At 38.3% G+C, this 18,506-nt stretch overlaps 1 protein-coding gene across 14 annotated transcripts in view; it reads left to right on the forward strand.

Moving 5' to 3' along the window:
- LOC128691673 (protein lap4) overlaps positions 1-18,506 on the forward strand; it is an 854,149-nt gene that overhangs the window by 606,467 nt on the left and 229,176 nt on the right. For all 14 annotated transcript variants that reach the window (XM_070088850.1, XM_070088860.1, XM_070088857.1 and 11 more), the window contains 4 exons: positions 361-492; positions 4,672-4,776; positions 6,423-6,749; positions 7,186-7,347. In XM_070088850.1, the coding sequence (XP_069944951.1) occupies positions 361-492; positions 4,672-4,776; positions 6,423-6,749; positions 7,186-7,347 (726 nt within the window). The remainder of the gene's footprint in view (positions 1-360; positions 493-4,671; positions 4,777-6,422; positions 6,750-7,185; positions 7,348-18,506) is intronic.

Raw genomic sequence — 18,506 nt, forward strand, 5'->3', positions numbered from 1 at the left:
CCACAGTGCTCCAACATGAGTTAAAGAATAGATAATCTTGCCTTACAGACCTAAGAGAGTTATTGTTGGCAAATTACATGATAAAGAGAATACTGGATAGATTACATATTCTTAAACTGCAAGCCTTTGGAATCTGACTATTTTTCTTCATTTTGCTCAGATAGAAAAAACAACAGTAAAATTATTTCTTTCTTAGGCAAACCCAAAAATAAAACTGTTTATCATATAAACATTTTTTTAATATTTTTTATGTTTATTAATATATGAAGGATATTTTCTTAATTCATGCAGTGTTTATAACTTCCTGTTTTAAAATACCTTGGACACACAATATTTATTAATTTTTATTTTCTTGCTAAGGTTGGTCAGAGAGTGTTGGAAGTAAATGAACACTCTTTGTTGGGGATTACTCATGAAGAAGCTGTAAATGTTATGCGTACTGCAGGCTCCACCATCAGACTAGTAGTATGTGATGGCTATGACTACCATCTAGTAAGTAGGGGTGATACAATAGCCACTGTATTCTGTTAATTTCTTACTTTCCTAAGATCCCTTCTGTGATGATATTTATAGATTTCACCTCATTGTTTCATTCTTTCATTTGCCATTTTATTGCAGTGTTTAAAATGAATTTAATAAGCTAATTAAGAGAATGTATGCCAATGAATCTGGAGTGAGTGGAAGGAAGGTGGTATGGTGGACATCTCAGGAAGAATTGGAAGGAGGCTTTGAAGAGTGTTGAGAGGTAGAGGTTTGAGTATCAAGCTAGCATGTGTGTATGTTAGACTGAATTGGAGATGAGTGATTCTCAGAATTTGATGAGTTGTTGTAGTGTAAATGAGGTAATATCTTTGAAGGGATTTAGGGAAATCACTTATCTGGACCTATATTTTGGAGATGGTAAATAAAGTGCCTATACAGTGGACCCCCGGATAACGATATTATTTCAATCCAGAAGTCTGTTTGGGTGCCGTTATAGACCGAACTTGTTCCCATAAGAGATATTGTGAATTAGATTAGTCCGTTTCAGACCCCCAAAAATACACCTACAAAAGCACTTACAAAAATACACTTACATAATTGGTCGAGTTGGGAGCTGATCGTTATGCGGGGGTCCACTGTATTTTGAAGGATAGGCAAAAAATTTATGTTCATTGGATCATTTGAGTTATATGCACATGCAGTTCTAGAAAGACATGAAGAAATGAGGGATGGTAAATGTTTTTTTATTGAGTAATCTTAGTGGCAAACAGTAGGTGAAAGTATATGATAGTCTAAACATATTAATGATGAACTAGTTCCAATATCATTGTGCCATGTCCTCTGGCTTCATCGTTTGCAGCAGGTAGAGCTCATTCTGAAATTTACTTTTTTTTTTTTACTTCCATTTCCATCACTGATTTTTCTTATTTTCCTCCAAATTTTCCACTTTATATCACTTTTTTATACAAAAGACTTTGTTTGGGATATTGGCAGTTTGGAGGATGACTTTTAAACTGTTGTATCTGATCACCTCTGTAAAGACAGTGATTATGTATGAGTGAGGTGAAAGTGTTGAATGATGATGAAAGTATTTTCTTTTTGGGGATTTTCTTTTTTTTTTTTTGGGGTCACCTTGCCTCGGTAGGAGGCGACCGACGTGTTGAAAAAAAAAATTTATAGGTTAACTTTTTTGCACTTTAATCTCATCACTTTACCAGTTGTTCATCTTCTTTTCAACATCTACCCTTCTATAAAAAAAAAAAAAAAAAAACTGCTGCAAGTGCTACGTTCTTGAATTCACACCATACTTATGTGACCTAATCACTGTCTCCCAACCTACCCTACCTTGCTCCCAGCAGTTGCTCATACCTATCACTAACTGTCTTTAATTCATTCTCTTTCACACACTGACACCATACTCTTTATATTCCAACTTTTTTCTCTAGCTACTAATTAAAAATAATTTGATATATCCATTATTTTTTAAGAACATATATGACCTGAGGACTATCCTCCAACCTTTCATTCACCAATAAATAGTCTAGCAAACTGCTCTCATTGAATCGTTTATCATAGACTACGTGGTATACCTCTACAATCGTCCTCATAAAATTGGTGGCTTCCATATATATACACCAATTTTGATAATCCAATATTTTTACTGATGGGTAACAAGTGAATAGATTTAATTTTTAAAATTGTTTTTCTGCCTCAGTGGCTTTCCCATGCCTAAATCTCTCATTGTTATGGTTATTATTTCTTAAGAATATTAATATTTACCTGATTAGAGTGATATACTATTAGAGAGACTGTCTGAAATGTAAAAAGAACCCAAATTTGGAATAAAATTTGTTCTTCAGAGTTCATTTTGGTTTATTTGCAGTTTATACTTTTGGGGGACCTCTAGGAATATATTTGTAGGGATGAATATGTTTAGATATTTGGGAGGGAATGTGTCAGCAGATGGGTATATGAAGGACAAGGTAAACCATAGAATTGATGAAGGGAGAAAGGTGGGTGGTGCATTGAGGTGTCTGTGGAGAAAAAGAACATTTGTTATAGAGGCAAAGAAGAGACTGTATGAGATATGGTGGTACCAACACTCTTACATAGGTGTGAAGTGTGGGTTGTGAATGTTGCAATGAGGAGACGGCTGGAGGCACTGGAGATGTCATATCCAAGGGCAATGTGTGGCGTAAATATTATGCAGAGAATTAATAATTTGGAAATTAGGAGATGTGGAGTTAACTAAAAGTATTAGTCAGAGGGCTGAAGAAGGGTTGTTGTGGTAGTTTGGTCATTTAGAGAGAATGGAACAAAGTAGAATGACTTGGAGAGTGTATAAATCTGTAGGGAAAGGAAGGTGAGGTAGAGGTCCTCAAAAAGGTTGGAGAGAGGGGGTAAAGGAGGTTTTGTGGGCAAGGGGCTTGGATTTCCAGCAAGTATGCGTGAGCGTATTAGATAGGAGTGAATGGAGACAAATGTTTTTTGAGACCTGATGAGCTGTTGGAGTATGAGCAGGGTAATATTTTGTGAAGGGATTCAGGGAAACAGGTTAGCCAGACTTGAGTTCTGGAAATGGGAAGGACAGTGCCTGCACTTTCATGAAGGGGTTTGGGATATTGGCAGTTTGGAGTGACTGTCTAAACTGTTGTATCTGGGCGCCTCTGCAAAGACAGTGATTATGTGTGAGTAATGGTGAAAGTGTTGAATGATAATGAAAGTTTTTTCCTTCTTTTTGGGTTTTTCTTTCTTTTGGGTCTCCCTGCCTCGGTGGGAAACGGCCAACGTGTTAAAAAAAAAATGTATGTACTGTATATGCATTTTTTAGGCCTAGTTCTATTTCTCACTTAATATATGAGAGTAAACATGTTATCAGACTTTTTATGCATTTGAAAGTGAAAAAAGGCTGTCTTTCACTTTACAGCAATTTTCACTCTAGAGCAGTGGCCCAGAATCTAACCTGCTGTATGAATGGGGCCCTCCTGTATTGGTTTAAAATAGCAAATTTGTAGTGTATTTTCAGATGGATTTTATGGTTTTGTACCCGGTTTCTTGGTATCATTTGATAGAATGGAAGGTACATTACTGAAATAGAGATGATTTTGATTGGTTTTAGGAATGCAAGTAACTTGAAATTAAGCTCAAGTTAGTGGAAATATTCGATTTTTGTCGATATTCCAGAGGACACAAATCACGTCACTCGTCCAATACACATCCAACAGGTCAGTCCAATACACATTCATGAATCCGCTAACATTATTTATACAATTATTATAATAATGCAGTAGTCTGCATAACAGTAAATCTACTATTTTTAGTTTTAATAAAAATTCAAACTGGAAAGCAAATGTAATGCAGGAGAGGCTGGGAATGTAACTAATGAACTTAGGAAATTCTGATAACTTTATTGGGTAATTGAAATAGTTAAATGGGAGGTTTCTTGTGTTCAGTTGATAGAATGGAAGGCATATTAGCAAAATAGCTAAGATTCTGGTTGACTGGGAGAATGGAAATGTCCTACAATAGGACTCGAAGTGGGCAGAATCACCGATTCATGAATATCACTGAGACTATTAACTTTGCAAAAGCGTAATTCCACAAATTTTCCATCAAAGTTTGTACTGTTGGTGTTATTATCTTCGGAAAAAGATTATCATTTCATAAGAAATTTTTTTTTTTTTTTAAATTCTTGGACCCTGAGGACATGTTTCAGATCGAGGGTCTAGACCCTCGAAGGGTAGAAGCTATGTATGGAGTCTTCCTCCATCACTTCCTCACCAAGATCATTCCGCTTCCTGACCACTCTGAAACTGAAGAAATACACTCTAACATCCTTGTGGCTCATCTGTGCCTTTAACTTCTGATAATATCCATGACTTCCCAATTCTTGCCTCTCAAACAGCCTCTCCCTGTCTGTTTTTTTAATTCCTCTTGAGTATTTTGTGTCATCATTTCTCCCTTCTTCCCTAGTTCTTCTCTCCTCCAGTGTTGTTGGGTCCAGTGCTGTTAGTCTCTCCTTATGCTTATTTTGTGAAGTGCAGAAAATAATTTCTCTGAAACAAAGTATCTTTCTGTTCAGTTTATTCCTTGTACATTTTCTGGTAAATTGTGTAAAAAACAAGGCTTTAGCAATTTGTTGAAACCTTAGTTTTGATTCAGTAAGCTTATCTATAAATGTATTACCAGGTACAGCAGATGAAGAATGAGGGACGATTGGGCCATGAGTCTCGCAGTACCAGTCAAAGTGTTACTTCTCTTGACAAGGAGGATCGTGGCAGTCACCCTACTCAAGTAATTAGAAATTAAAATTACATTGTAGACAATACTGTTTGTACTGTACTTCAATATCCTAGATAAATGCCAGTGTATACACTTCCTTTTTGTAGAAAAAATAGAATAGATTTTTATTACTATAGATCTGAAGTATGTATTGTTCAAATACCATTTCTCTCTCCTATTAATGAGTTTGTATCAGATGCATTTTATCAGATATCATCATTAATTTTTTGGTACAGCATGTAGAAGCCCTTCAAGTACACTAAGTCTTTATTTTCTGCACTTGCTTGTTTTGTAGATTCAAATGGTAGTACTCAAAATTTTATCCCAGATTTTGTGTTTGTTGGATTTCTTGACCCATGAATCAACATCCTGGTATTAACATTTCGTGAAAGTATTTAATGATGAAATATAGAGGAAGATATTCAGGAAAATTATCTTAAACTTTAATTTTGAAGATGGTTAGGACAGTCCCATGACTTAAAAATGTTATGTGAACATGTTCTGTTCGGTGAGTTATCGATGAATAGTAATGTTCATGCCCTTCTTGAAAGGCAACTGGAGAAAATTATAATGAATGTGTTTTTCTCTTATGAGTGACTGTGTTGGTAAGAAGCAGCTAATGTTTAAAAATAATGAAGAGAGGATAGGAAAATATCTGCAGTGGAGTTAACCCACCTCACTTGAGAAAAGGAGAGGGATGAAAGTATTAGGAACTCAAATGAAATTGTCATTACATTAGCATGGCAGTGAATATCTTTTTTTTTTTTTTTTACTGTTTACTGAAAGTTCATAAATTATAGAAAATTCTTTAAATGTCATTTACACAATTTTTAATTGTTTGATCAAGATGGTAGGGTTGCAGTCATTTATTCTTCATTTCTGTCAAGTGTTCATCGTATACCAATTAGTCAGCCTGTTGTCATTTGAGGCAGCAGTCATCAGTAGACCGTAAGTTGTAGGTTATGTTGTACTGGCGCCGAAGGAATTAAGTTTTCTTAATGAATCTCCTGCAAAGAAGTGTTATCATCTTGTGAGTTATGACTTTACTGCATTGATTTCTACAGCAGAAACTGTTCATGCAAGTTCGTGAAACTAATAGATTTGAATAATTTTGAAAATAATGTGTTTTCACTCACCCACATTGGTTGCCATATATTAGATTTGGTTCCATCTTCCAACAATTCATGATGAGGTTTTTTGGCCATGACTAGTACCATAAGTTCTGTCATTTGATCACTGAGAGGATCTTCATGAGTGACTTTGTCCCTTGCTAAGATTCCATCATTCCCCAACTACGTAGGTATCATAGGAGTGTGGAACATTGATGGCATAGACTGAATACTTCTGAATCATGAACTGATTATGTAGAAGCCCATAGAGCAGTTGTGCATGGTTTTGGCTCATAAGATGTAATACTAGAGGGAAAAAATTGAAACTTCTCATGGAAATTAGCAGCTCCTGTTTGCCCATCTGAATGACCTGCTTGGTTGTGTATCTCTCTCGCTTTCTCTTTCTTTATCTTTCTCACTTTCTCTTTCTTGCTGTCTGTCTCTCTTCCTTTCTCTTTTTCCCCCCTCCTCCTCCCTCCCCTCCTCTCCCCTACACATGAAAATATTGTTTAGTGTTGTCAGGTGTTGAAGCTAAGTTCCTCAATGCAGCATGAAGATGTGTTCCCACTACCTGAAGAAGCACCAGTTGAAACCTCAATAGAGCAATCAAGTTGTACTGAGTCATCATCACAACAGTCTTCCCAAGCATCACCCTCCCAGCCTCCACCATCCCAACCTTCACAACCTCAACCAGTATCCAGACCACACAAAAGTGATCGGCTTCTCACACCTGAACCCAATTGGGACATAAGTTTGAACCTAAGAAGTAGCACCCCAGACACTGATGATGATGTGAGTCGTGACATTCCTCTTCCCCCACACCTCTCTGCGCCTGCCCTGTCTGATACACCCAAGGATAAATCTGCACCAGAAATTGTACGCATTTGTTTTTCTTAATTTTTTTTCCATGGTAGCTCAGAACTTATTGACATGTTCCAGGCATGTAATTTTTTTCTGTAATAGTAGATAATACCTACTTCATCCAGTCATTTTAATGTGTTTTGCATTTGTATTCTCTGTAGAATGAAAATTCTTTGTAGATCCAAGACAAAATACTATCCATAGTAATCATTTACTAAAATGTGCATGAATCTCAGAGCATCTTGTCTGTCTGTTATTTGTTTACTTTTCTAATTTAATTTAAAATGAAATTTTCTAGTAGAAAATTAAGCTTTTCTTAAATTTCCAGCTTTAATTGCATTTATAATAAATAATCTTGTGACTTATATTCAACATAATGTATCTTACTGCCATTCATTCGTAAATATTAATGAATTTTCAAAAATACATGTAGATTTATTGTAACTTCCAGGTAATGGATGTTGTTAGAGTAGCAGAACAGCTTACGTCCCGCCCTGCATCCCAGAATTCTGCTGTAATCCCTTCTTCACCACATGAACGAAAAAACCCAGCAGAAAGTAAAACCACCACAGTTGTTTTGGGCAAGCATACCTTAGCTCCACAGACTAGTACAGTGAGTATAGATAATGCATAACATTTTCTTCATATATTTTTAGTACATTAGTAAATGAAGACCAAGGAGACTAACTGATGCTAAAGATTTATCTTGACTTTTAGTATTTTTATTAAAGCTTTAAGTTCTAAATTTGTGACTGCATCCTCTTAACCCAAAAAATTATTAACTCACGTTTAAGTCTTAAAATTAGTTGTGGTACTATGAACCAAATTACAACGAACTAGGATCTTGCTTTGTTTGTGTAGGTTACTGTAAACTGAATTGCTCTTCTGATATTTAGCATTATAGTGAGAGGCTAGGTGATCTGAAAATTTGCATGACAACAATAATACTTTAGTTTGCTGGCAGTATGCATTACCATTTGGTCCTGTCCTACAATGTTTTACTAATGAGAATTAGTTTAATCTTTTTTATATTTAAAATTCTGTGTGGCATTAGCTTCCACTGTATTCATGCAGTATTTGTAATTATTGTATCTTTTTTGTAGTTAGTGGAGCAGAGTTTTGTTTGTGGTTTTTCAGTCTTCAGTGATTGCTTCCATATAATTATTTAAAGTTTCTAATGGATGAAGCATATTACCTTCTGGTTCCCATTTCACTATCCTACTCTAGTACTGTTTACAAAGAAAAATTTCAAGCAGTTTTTTGGGGTAGCTGCTTTCTCATCTTATGATTGTGGCCTTCTGTTCTTGCTATTGATGGTACTATCGAGCCTTCTTCCTGTTAATTGTCCTGTGTAACCTTCTTTCTGTTGTGGGACCATTGCAGCCTCAGATGGAATATGTCATTTCTGTTTCCCACTTGATACTTTTCATAGTATCAATATCTTATTATTTTGACTTCATTCCCCACTCATGCCTAAACCTTATTACTCTTTTTTGTATTCTCTTTTAATCCCCTTGTTTGATACTCCCTTTTTCCTCCCAAACTCTTCCATCAATTTTTGCAGCTTCTCTACAGAATCTTCCAAAGAACTGGTAGCAGCAAAGAGCATCTGAAAGCTCTCACTCTGTGTAAGGTTCATTAGCTTTTAATCCCACACCATTCCATCTATAAACTCATCTGGAAATATACTGAACAACCATGGTGACATCACACACAAATCCAATAACCATAGTAACAAAGAGCTGTGCTTATGGTAAATTTTTTTTTTGTAAACCATTAAAGGTCACACTACACATACATGTACATGTTTATTTATACACACTCATCTGAGTTTTCTTTGATTTTATCTTAATAGTTCTTGGTCTTATTACTTTTCCTTTTATATCCATGGGGAAGTGGAATAAGAATCTTTCCTCCGTAAGTTATGCGTGTTGTAAAAGTCAACTAAAATGCCAGGAACAATGGGCTAGTAACCCCTTTTCCTGTAATAATTACTAAAAAGAATGAGAAGAAAATTGTCAAAGCGGGAAGTCTGAATGTGCATGGATGTTGTGCAAATGATAAGAAAGAGATGATTGTGGATATTATGAATGAGAAGAAGCTGGATGTCCTGGTTTTAAGTGAAACAAAGCTGAAGGGGGTGGGAGAGTTTCAGTGGAGAGGAATAAATGGGATTAGGTCAGGGGTTTCAAATAGAGTTAGAGCTAAAGAAGGAGTAGCAATAATGTTGAAGGATAAGTTATGGCAGGAAAAGAGGGACTACAAATGTATTAATTCAAGGATTATGTGGAGTAAAATAAAGATTGGATGTGAAAAGTGGGTTATAGTAAGCGTGTATGCACCTGGAGAAAAGAGAAGTGTAGAGGAGAGAGAGAGATTTTGGGAAATGTTGAGTGAATGCGTGGGGAGTTTTTAACCAAGGGTAAGAGTAATGGCGGTTGGGGATTTCAATGCTAAAGTGGGCAAAAATGTTGTGGAGGGAGTAGTAGGTAAATTTGGGGTGCCAGGAGTAAATGAAAATGGGGAGCCTTTAATTGAGCTATGTGTGGAAAGAGGTTTGGTAATAAGTAATACATATTTTATGAAGAAGAGGATAAATAAACATACAAGGTATGATATAGCACGTAATGAAAGTAGTTTGTTAGATTATGTATTGGTGGATAAAAGGTTGATGGGTAGGCTCCAGGATGTACACATTTATAGAGGGGCAACTGATATATCAGATCATTACAGTGGACCCTCACCTAACGATATTAATTGGTACCCGAGAACGAATATCGTTAGGCGAGTTTTTTAGCGTTAGCCAAGGCAAAATGTTAGCGTTAAAATGTATCGTTAGGCGAATTTAACGTTATGCGATGCGTTTGTTAGGCGAGGGTCCACTGTATTTAGATGTAGCTACAGTCAGAGTAAGAGGTAGATGGGAAAAGAGGAAAATGGCAACAACAAGCAAGAGGAAGGTGAAAGTGTATAAACTAAGGGAGGAGGAAGTTCGGGTGAGATATAAGCAACTATTGGCAGAATGGTGGGCTGGTGCAAGTATGAGTAGTGGGGGGGTTGAAGAGGGTTGGAATAGTTTTAAAAATGCAGTATTAGAATGTGGGGCAGAAGTTTGTGGTTATAGGAGGGTGGGTGCAGGAGGAATGAGGAGTGATTGGTGGAATGATGAAGTAAAGGGTGTGATAAAAGAGAAAAAGTTAGCTTATGAGAGGTTTTTACAAAGCAGAAGTGTTATAAGAAGAGCAGAGTATATGGAGAGTAAAAGAAAGGTGAAGAGAGTGGTGAGAGAGGGCAAAAGGAGAGCAGATGATAGAGTGGGAGAGGCAATGTCAAGAAATTTTAATGAAAATAAGAAAAAATTTTGGAGTGAGTTAAACAAGTTAAGAAAGCCTAGAGAATGAATGGATTTGTCAGTTGAAAACAGAGTAGGGGAGTTAGTAGATGGGGAGATGGAGGTTTTGGGTAGATGGCGAGAATATTTTGAGGAGCTTTTAAATGTTAAGGAAGAAAGGGAAGTGGTAATTTCATGCACTGGCCAGGGAGGTATACCATCTTTTAGGAGTGAAGAAGAACAGGATGTGAGTGTGGGGGAGGTGCATGAGGCATTACGTAGAATGAAAGGGGGTAAAGCAGCTGGAACTGACGGGATCATGACAGAAATGTTAAAAGCAGGGGGGGGGATATAGTGTTGGAGTGGTTGGTATTTTTGTTTAATGTATGAAAGAGGGGAAGGTATCTAGGGATTGGTGGAGAGCATGTATAGTCTCTTTATATAAAGGGAAAGGGGACAAAAGAGACTGTCAAAATTATAGAGGAATAAGTTTACTGAGTATACCAGGAAAAGTGTACGGTAGGGTTATAATTGAAAGAATTAGAGGTAAGACAGAATGTAGGATTGCGGATGAGCAAGGAGGTTTCAGAGTGGCTAGGGGATGTGTAGATCAAGTGTTTACATTGAAGCATATATGTGAACAGTATTTAGATAAAGGTAGGGAAGTTTTTATTGCATTTATGGATTTAGAAAAGGCATATGATAGAGTGGATAGAGGAGCAATGTGGCAGATGTTGCAAGTATATGGAATAGGTGGTAAGTTATTAAATGCTGTAAAGAGTTTTTATGAGGATAGTGAGGCTCAAGTTAGGGTGTGTAGAAGAGAGGGAGACTACTTCCCAGTAAAAGTAGGTCTTAGACAGGGATGTGTAATGTCACCATGGTTGTTTAATATATTTATAGATGGGGTTGTAAAGGAAGTAAATGCTAGGGTGTTTGGGAGAGGGGTGGGATTAAATTTTGGGGAATCAAATTCAAAATGGGAATTGACACAGTTACTTTTTGCTGATGATACTGTGCTTATGGGAGATTCTAAAGAAAAATTGCAAAGGTTAGTGGATGAGTTTGGGAATGTGTGTAAAGGTAGAAAGTTGAAAGTGAACATAGAAAAGAGTAAGGTGATGAGGGTATCAAATGATTTAGATAAAGAAAAATTGGATATCAAATTGGGGAGGAGGAGTATGGAAGAAGTGAATGTTTTCAGATACTTGGGAGTTGACGTGTCGGCAGATGGATTTATGAAGGATGAGGTTAATCATAGAATTGATGAGGGAAAAAAGGTGAGTGGTGCATTGAGGTATATGTGGAGTAAAAAAACTTTATCTATGGAGGCAAAGAAGGGAATATATGAGAGTTTAGTAGTACCAACACTCTTATATGGGTGTGAAGCTTGGGTGGTAAATGCAGCAGCGAGGAGACGGTTGGAGGCAGTGGAGATGTCCTGTTTAAGGGCAATGTCTGGTGTAAATATTATGCAGAAAATTCAGAGTGTGGAAATTAGGAAAAGGTGTGGAGTTAATAAAAGTATTAGTCAGAGGGCAGAAGAGGGGTTGTTGAGGTGGTTTGGTCATTTAGAGAGAATGGATCAAAGTAGAATGACATGGAAAGCATATAAATCTATAGGGGAAGGAAGGCGGGGTAGGGGTCGTCCTCGAAAGGGTTGGAGAGAGGGGGTAAAGGAGGTTTTGTGGGCAAGGGGCTTGGACTTCCAGCAAGCGTGCGTGAGTGTGTTAGATAGGAGTGAATGGAGACGAATGGTACTTGGGACCTGACGATCTGTTGGAGTGTGAGCAGGGTAATATTTAGTGAAGGGATTTAGGGAAACCGGCTATTTTCATATAGTCGGACTTGAGTCCTGGAAATGGGAAGTACAGTGCCTGCACTTTAAAGGAGGGGTTTGGGATATTGGCAGTTTGGAGGGATATGTTGTGTATCTTTATATGTGTATGCTTCTAAACTGTTGTATTCTGAGCACCTCTGCAAAAACAGTGATAATGTGTGAGTGTGGTGAAAGTGTTGAATGATGATGAAATTATTTTCTTTTTGGGGATTTTCTTTCTTTTTTGGGTCACCCTGCCTCGGTGGGAGACAGCCGACTTGTTGAAAAAAAAAAAAAATGAAAGAGGGGAAGGTACCTAGGGATTGGCAGAGAGCATAAATAGTCTCTTTATATAAAGGGAAGGGGGACAAAAGAAATTGTAAAAATTATAGAGGAATAAGTTTACTGAGTATACCAGGAAAAGTGTACAGTAGGGTTATAATTGAAAGAATTAGAGGTAAGACAGAATGTAGGATTGCGGATGAGCAAGGAGGTTTCAGAGTGGGTAGGGGATGTGTAGATCAAGTGTTTACATTGAAGCATATATGTGAACAGTATTTAGATAAAGGTAGGGAAGTTTTTATTGCATTTATGGATTTAGAAAAGGCATATGATAGAGTGAATAGGGGAGCAATGTGGCAGATGTTGCAAGTATATGGAATAGGTGGTAAGTTACTAAATGCTGTAAAGAGTTTTTATGAGGATAGTGAGGCTCAGGTTAGGGTGTGTAGAAGAGAGGGAGACTACTTCCCAGTAAAAGTAGGTCTTAGACAGGGATGTGTAATGTCTTTATGGTTGTTTAATATATTTATAGATGGGGTTGTAAAAGAAGTAAATGCTAGGGTGTTCGGGAGAGGGGTGGGATTAAATTATGGGGAATCAAATACCAAATCGGAATTGACACAGTTGCTTTTTGCTGATAATACTGTGCTCATGGGAGATTCTAAAGAAAAATTGCAGAGGTTAGTGGATGAGTTTGGGAGTGCGTGTAAAAATAGAAAGTTGAAAGTGAACATAGAAAAGAGTAAGGTGATGAGGGTATCAAATGATTTAGATAAAGAAAAATTGGATATCAAATTGGGGAGGAGAAGTATGGAAGAAGTGAATGTTTTCAGATACTTGGGAGTTGACGTGTCGGTGGATGGATTTATGAAGGATGAGGTTAATCATAGAATTGATGAGGGAAAAAAGGTGAGTGGTGCATTGAGGTATATGTGGAGACAAAAAACGTTATCTCTGGAGGCAAAGAAGGGAATGTATGAAAGTATAGTACAGTGGACCCCCGGTTAACGAACTTTTTTCATTCCAGTAGTATGTTCAGGTGCCAGTACTGACCGAATTTTTTCCCATAAGGAATATTGTGAAGTAGATTAGTCCATTTCAGACCCCCAAACATAAACGTACAAACGCACTTACGTAAATACACTTACATAATTGGTCGCATTTGGAGGTGATCGTTAAGCGGGGGTCCACTGTAGTACCAACACTCATATATGGGTGTGAAGCTTGGGTTGTGAATGCAGCAGCGGGGAGGCGGTTGGAGGCAGTGGAGATGTCCTGTCTAAGGGCAGTGTGTGGTGGAAATATTATGCAGAAAATTCAGAGTGTGGAAATTAGGAGAAGGTGTGGAGTTAATAAAAGTATTAGTCAGAGGGCTGAAGAGGGGTTGTTGAGGTGGTTTGGTCATTTAGAGAGAATGGATCAAAGTAGAATGACATGGAGAGCATATAAATCTGTAGGGGAAGGAAGGCGGGGTAGGGGTCGTCCTCGAAAAGGTTGGAGGGAGGGGGTAAAGGAGGTTTTGTGGGCAAGGGACTTGGACTTCCAGCAAACGTGCATGAGCGTGTTAGATAGGAGTGAATGGAGACGAATGGTATTTGGGACCTGACGATCTGTTGGAGTGTGAGCAGGGTAATATTTAGTGAAGGGATTCAGGGAAACTGGTTATTTTTATATAGCTGGACTTGATTCCTGTAAATGGGAAGTACAATGCCTGCACTCTAAAGGAGGGGTTCAGGATATTAGCAGTTTGGAGGGATATGTTGTGTATCTTTATATGTTTATGCTTCTAGACTGTTGTATTCTGAGCACCTCTGCAAAAACAGTGATAATGTGCGAGTGTGGTGAAAGTGTTGAATGATGATGAAAGTATTTTCTTTTTGGGGATTTTCTTTCTTTTTTGGGTCACCCTGCCTCGGTGGGAGACGGCCGACTTGTTGAAAAAAAAAAAAAAAAAAAATATGCAAAATATGCAGTCAGAACTTCAACACAGCTTGTGTTGAGGTAGGTAGCAACAGTGGGCTTTGAGATGGAGATTGCCACTGGGTATGTAAATCAGATAAACAAATATGGATAAACATAAGAATATTTTCTCAAAAAACTACCATTCATATATGTAGCATAGGAAAACAAAGAATCCACAAAGATAAGTGAAGAAAAAGTGAATGTACTGAAAAGGAAAGTGAACATAGCAAAAGCAAAATCTAGACAGACGAGAGTAAGGAAATGAAGAAGACATAGAAGATGAAGCAAGAGAGAGAGCACCATTTGACTCCCACCCAGGCAGGGTAACCCAAAGAAGAAACACTTTCACCATCATACATAATCGCTGTCTTTGCAGTGGCGCCCAGATATGCCAGTTCAGATGTCACTCCAAACAGCCAATATCACAAACCCCTCCTTTAAGAGTGCGGGCTTTGTACTTCCCACCTCCAAGACTCGAGTTCAGCTAACCAGTTTCCCTGAATCCCTCCACAAAATATTACCCTGTTCACACTCCAACAGCTCATCAGGTCCCAAAAACAATTCATCTCCATTCACTTATATCTAACATGCTCACATAATCCTGCTGTATGTCCAAGCCCCTTGCACACAAAACCTCTTTTACTTCCACCCTCCATCCTTTCCTTGGATGACCCCTACTCCTCCTTCCTTCCACTACAGATTTATTCACCCTCCAAGTCATCCTGTTTTGCTCCATTCTCTCTAAATGACCAAATTGCCAATTTCTGACCACTTTATTGGGAGTTCAAATCGGTAAATGGGCAGTTTCTTGTACTCAGCTGATAGGAAAAATGGAGTTCTAAAGAAATAGCTATGAGTTTGGTCAACTGGAACAAAGGAACTGGTCAAAAAACAGGGCTCAAAGTCGGCGAAATCACCGATGCGTATATGTCACCGAGACCGCTAACTTCGCTGAAGCGTAATTCCGTGAGTTTTCGACCAAATTTCATACTTTTGGTGTCATTACCATCGGGAAAAGATTCTCTATCATTTCATTAGATTTTTTTTTTTTTTTTCCAAAAATTTTGTGACAGAATGACAGTTTCAGAAAGGGGGCTTGCAACAGTCAAAGGGTTAAACATAGATTGCATATAAACATTGCATTTTTATATATACAGTGGACCCTCGACCAACGATATTAGTTCGTTCCAGAGATCTTGTCGTTAGTCGAATTTATCATTAGTCGAATTAATTTTCCCCATAAGAAATAATGGAAATCCAATTAATCCGTTCCAGACACCCAATAGTAAGAAAAAAAATTTCACATGAAATACACATTTTCCTACACAGAAAAAGAAGGATACATGCACAATAAATACTGTACTGTACTAAATGAAGAATAAATGACACTTACCTTTATTGAAGATGTGGTGATGAGTGATGAGATGGGAGGAGGGGAGATGGAGGTGTATTAATTTGGGAACAACTTCAGAGTCACTGGACCTTTGTCACACCAAAAATCTGTCCATTGAGCTCTTCCAGAACAGGCCTTTTTCGTCACAATTGAACACTTGTTGAGGTTGGAATTTTTCAGCTTCGCCATGCCTCATCACACTGTGTATGCCACTGCGATTCTTAAATCTCTCAAACCAACCTTTGCTGGCCTTAAATTCACCAATATGAGCACTAGTTCCGGGCATTTTTTCATGTTCACCTGGGTGTTAGTCGACTGGTGTGGGTCACATCCTGGGGGACAAGATTAAGGGCCCCAGTGGAAATAAGTTAGACAGTCCTCGATGACGCACTGACTTTCTTAGGCTATCCTGGGTGGCTAACCCTCTGGGGTTAATTGTTTCTCGTTAAACCACACCAACAACACTCTCCATATCTTTGAGTAGTACAGCTGACAATGGTGCAGCAGCAGCTGACCGTGGTACAGCAACAGCAGCAGCAGCTGACCATGGTACAATAGTATTTCGATAGTAGTATTTCTCACCCTTTTTACCACAGGGTTGACACTAGAAGCTTTCTTTGGGCCCATGGTGGCTTATTTAGCATTTACAAGCACTAAAAGCAATGGAATAATACAAAATGTATCGAATGTATGCATGGAACTGTCCGCCCTGGCTTGTAAGCAATGGCACACTAGCTGACAGCAGGGCAGCTTAGGCACTCAGGCTGGACGGACAGGTTCGGGACAAATCATGTTGGTCGAGTTTTTCATCATTGGTCGGGCCAAAATTTTTATGCTGAAATGCTTCTTTAGTCAAATATATCATTAGACGATGCCTTCGTTGGTCAGAGGTCCACTGTACTATGTAACGTGTTTCTTATATAATTTTGAAGAAAATACGTATAGATGGATTAATGAAAATGTCTATATTAACCAAAAATAAGACATTTAATGTGCTCAAGAGTGATTTATTACGCGTCCAATATGGCCAATCTCCGAAATAATGGCTGATAACTGGGATAGAATTTCGGCCAAAAAAGTGGGCGAAAACTGAATTGGCCGATATCTGGAACAACCGATAACCGAAGGTCCACTGTACTTATTTTGAAGAGTATTTTTGCTTCTTCCATAAGCATGTTCATATACTGTTTTTTATTGTCTAAAAATTTATATAAATTAGAAACAGAAATAACCCGCACATAGAAGAGAGGAGCTTACGACAACATTTTGGTCTGACTTGGACCATTTACAAAATCACACTAATGAGAAGGAGAGCAGGATGGGTATATATAGGCAGGAGGTAGTAGTAATAGTAGTTGTGGTAGTAGTGGAGGGTGACGTAGTAGTGGGGAGGTAGTAAGAGTAGGAGGGGCCAGTCAAATACTAAGAAAGAGGAGCACTGCAAGGGAGCTGGTGCCCACATAGGGAGATAAGAACACTTTTCTCTGTGCTCTTCGCATATGTAATCCTCAGTTCCTTCTATCAGAAATTTCCACTCTTCATAATTCATTTTCCCATCTTGGCTACCCTTCCCATTTCATAGACTCTGCCTTCTCACATGCTAAACGTAATTTCTTCTCTCCCAAACACTCTACTCCTGGGAACTCTTCTGTCTTCTGCCTTCCCTACATTTCTGGTCTTTCTAATCTCAACAACTCTCTCCATTCCTTAGACATCAAACTTACGTTCCGCCAGACTAACACTCTTTGCACCAATCTCGTTCATACCTCTCCTCCCTCTACAGATGCTCCTGGTGTCTACTCTATTTATTGTTCCTCCTGTCCTCTTCAATACTTTGGAGAAACTGGTCGATCTCTTTCTGACAGACTTAGGGAGCACAAAAATAGTGTTAGGCTTGCTGACACTAGCAATGCTCTTTTCTGTCATGTCAGAGATCACAGCCATCCTATTGACTGGTCTTCTGCTAAAACTGTCTTCCATACTTCCAACTTTAACAGTTTCCGTCTGGTTGAATCCTCCCTAATATCCAACTTTCCTTGTATGATTCTTAGTCCCAGCTTCGTCTCTGTGGATGCCTTCCTCTCCCACTACATTGTGAAATGCTCCTAACTTCAGAACACTTGTGACCTAACCTGATTCCTCCTTTTTTCTTCTTCTTCTCCCCCTTCCCCTTTCCTTTTTCTTTTTCTCCTTTGGGTTGTCTTTCTTCTGCCCTGTGTATTTGTTCCATCTTTATTTACTTATTTGTTTTCTACCCCCTCGGTGTTCTTGCTCTTACCCTCTATGGGTACCAGCTCCCTTGCAGTGCTCCTCTTTCTTAGTATTTGGCTGCCGCCGCCGCCGCCGCTGCCGCCGCTTCTGCTTCTTCTGCTTCTGCTGCTTCTTCTTCTGCTTCTTCTTCTTCTGCTTCTTCTTCTGCTTCTTCTTCTTCTTCTGCTTCTTCTGCTTCTTCTTCTGCTTCTTCTGCTTCTTCTTCTGCTTCTTCTTCTGCTTCTTCTTCTTCTGCTTCTGCTTCTTCTTCTTCTTCTTCTTCTTCTTCTGCTTCCGCTTCTTCTTCTTCTTCTGCTTCTGCTTCTTCTTCTGCTTCTGCTTCTTCTTCTTCTTCTTCTTCTTCTTCTTCTGCTTCTTCTGCTTCTGCTTCTTCTTCTTCTTCTGCTTCTTCTTCTTCTGCTTCTGCTTCTTCTTCTGCTTCTGCTTCTTCTGCTTCTTCTTCTGCTTCTTCTTCTTCTTCTTCTTCTGCTTCTGATTCTTCTTCTGCTTCTGATTCTTCTTCTGCTTCTGCTTCTTCTGCTTCTGCTTCTTCTGCTTCTTCTTCTTCTGCTTCTTCTTCTTCTGCTTCTTCTTCTTTTCTTCTTCTTTTCTTCTTCTTTTCTTCTTCTTTTCTTCTTCTTTTCTTCTTCTTTTCTTCTTCTTTTCTTCTTCTTTTCTTCTTCTTTTCTTCTTCTTTTCTTCTTCTTTTCTTCTTCTTCTTCTTCTTCTTCTTCT

This window comes from Cherax quadricarinatus, chromosome 26 (assembly GCF_038502225.1).
Source record: "Cherax quadricarinatus isolate ZL_2023a chromosome 26, ASM3850222v1, whole genome shotgun sequence".
Classification (NCBI taxonomy): Eukaryota; Metazoa; Arthropoda; class Malacostraca; order Decapoda; family Parastacidae; genus Cherax; species Cherax quadricarinatus.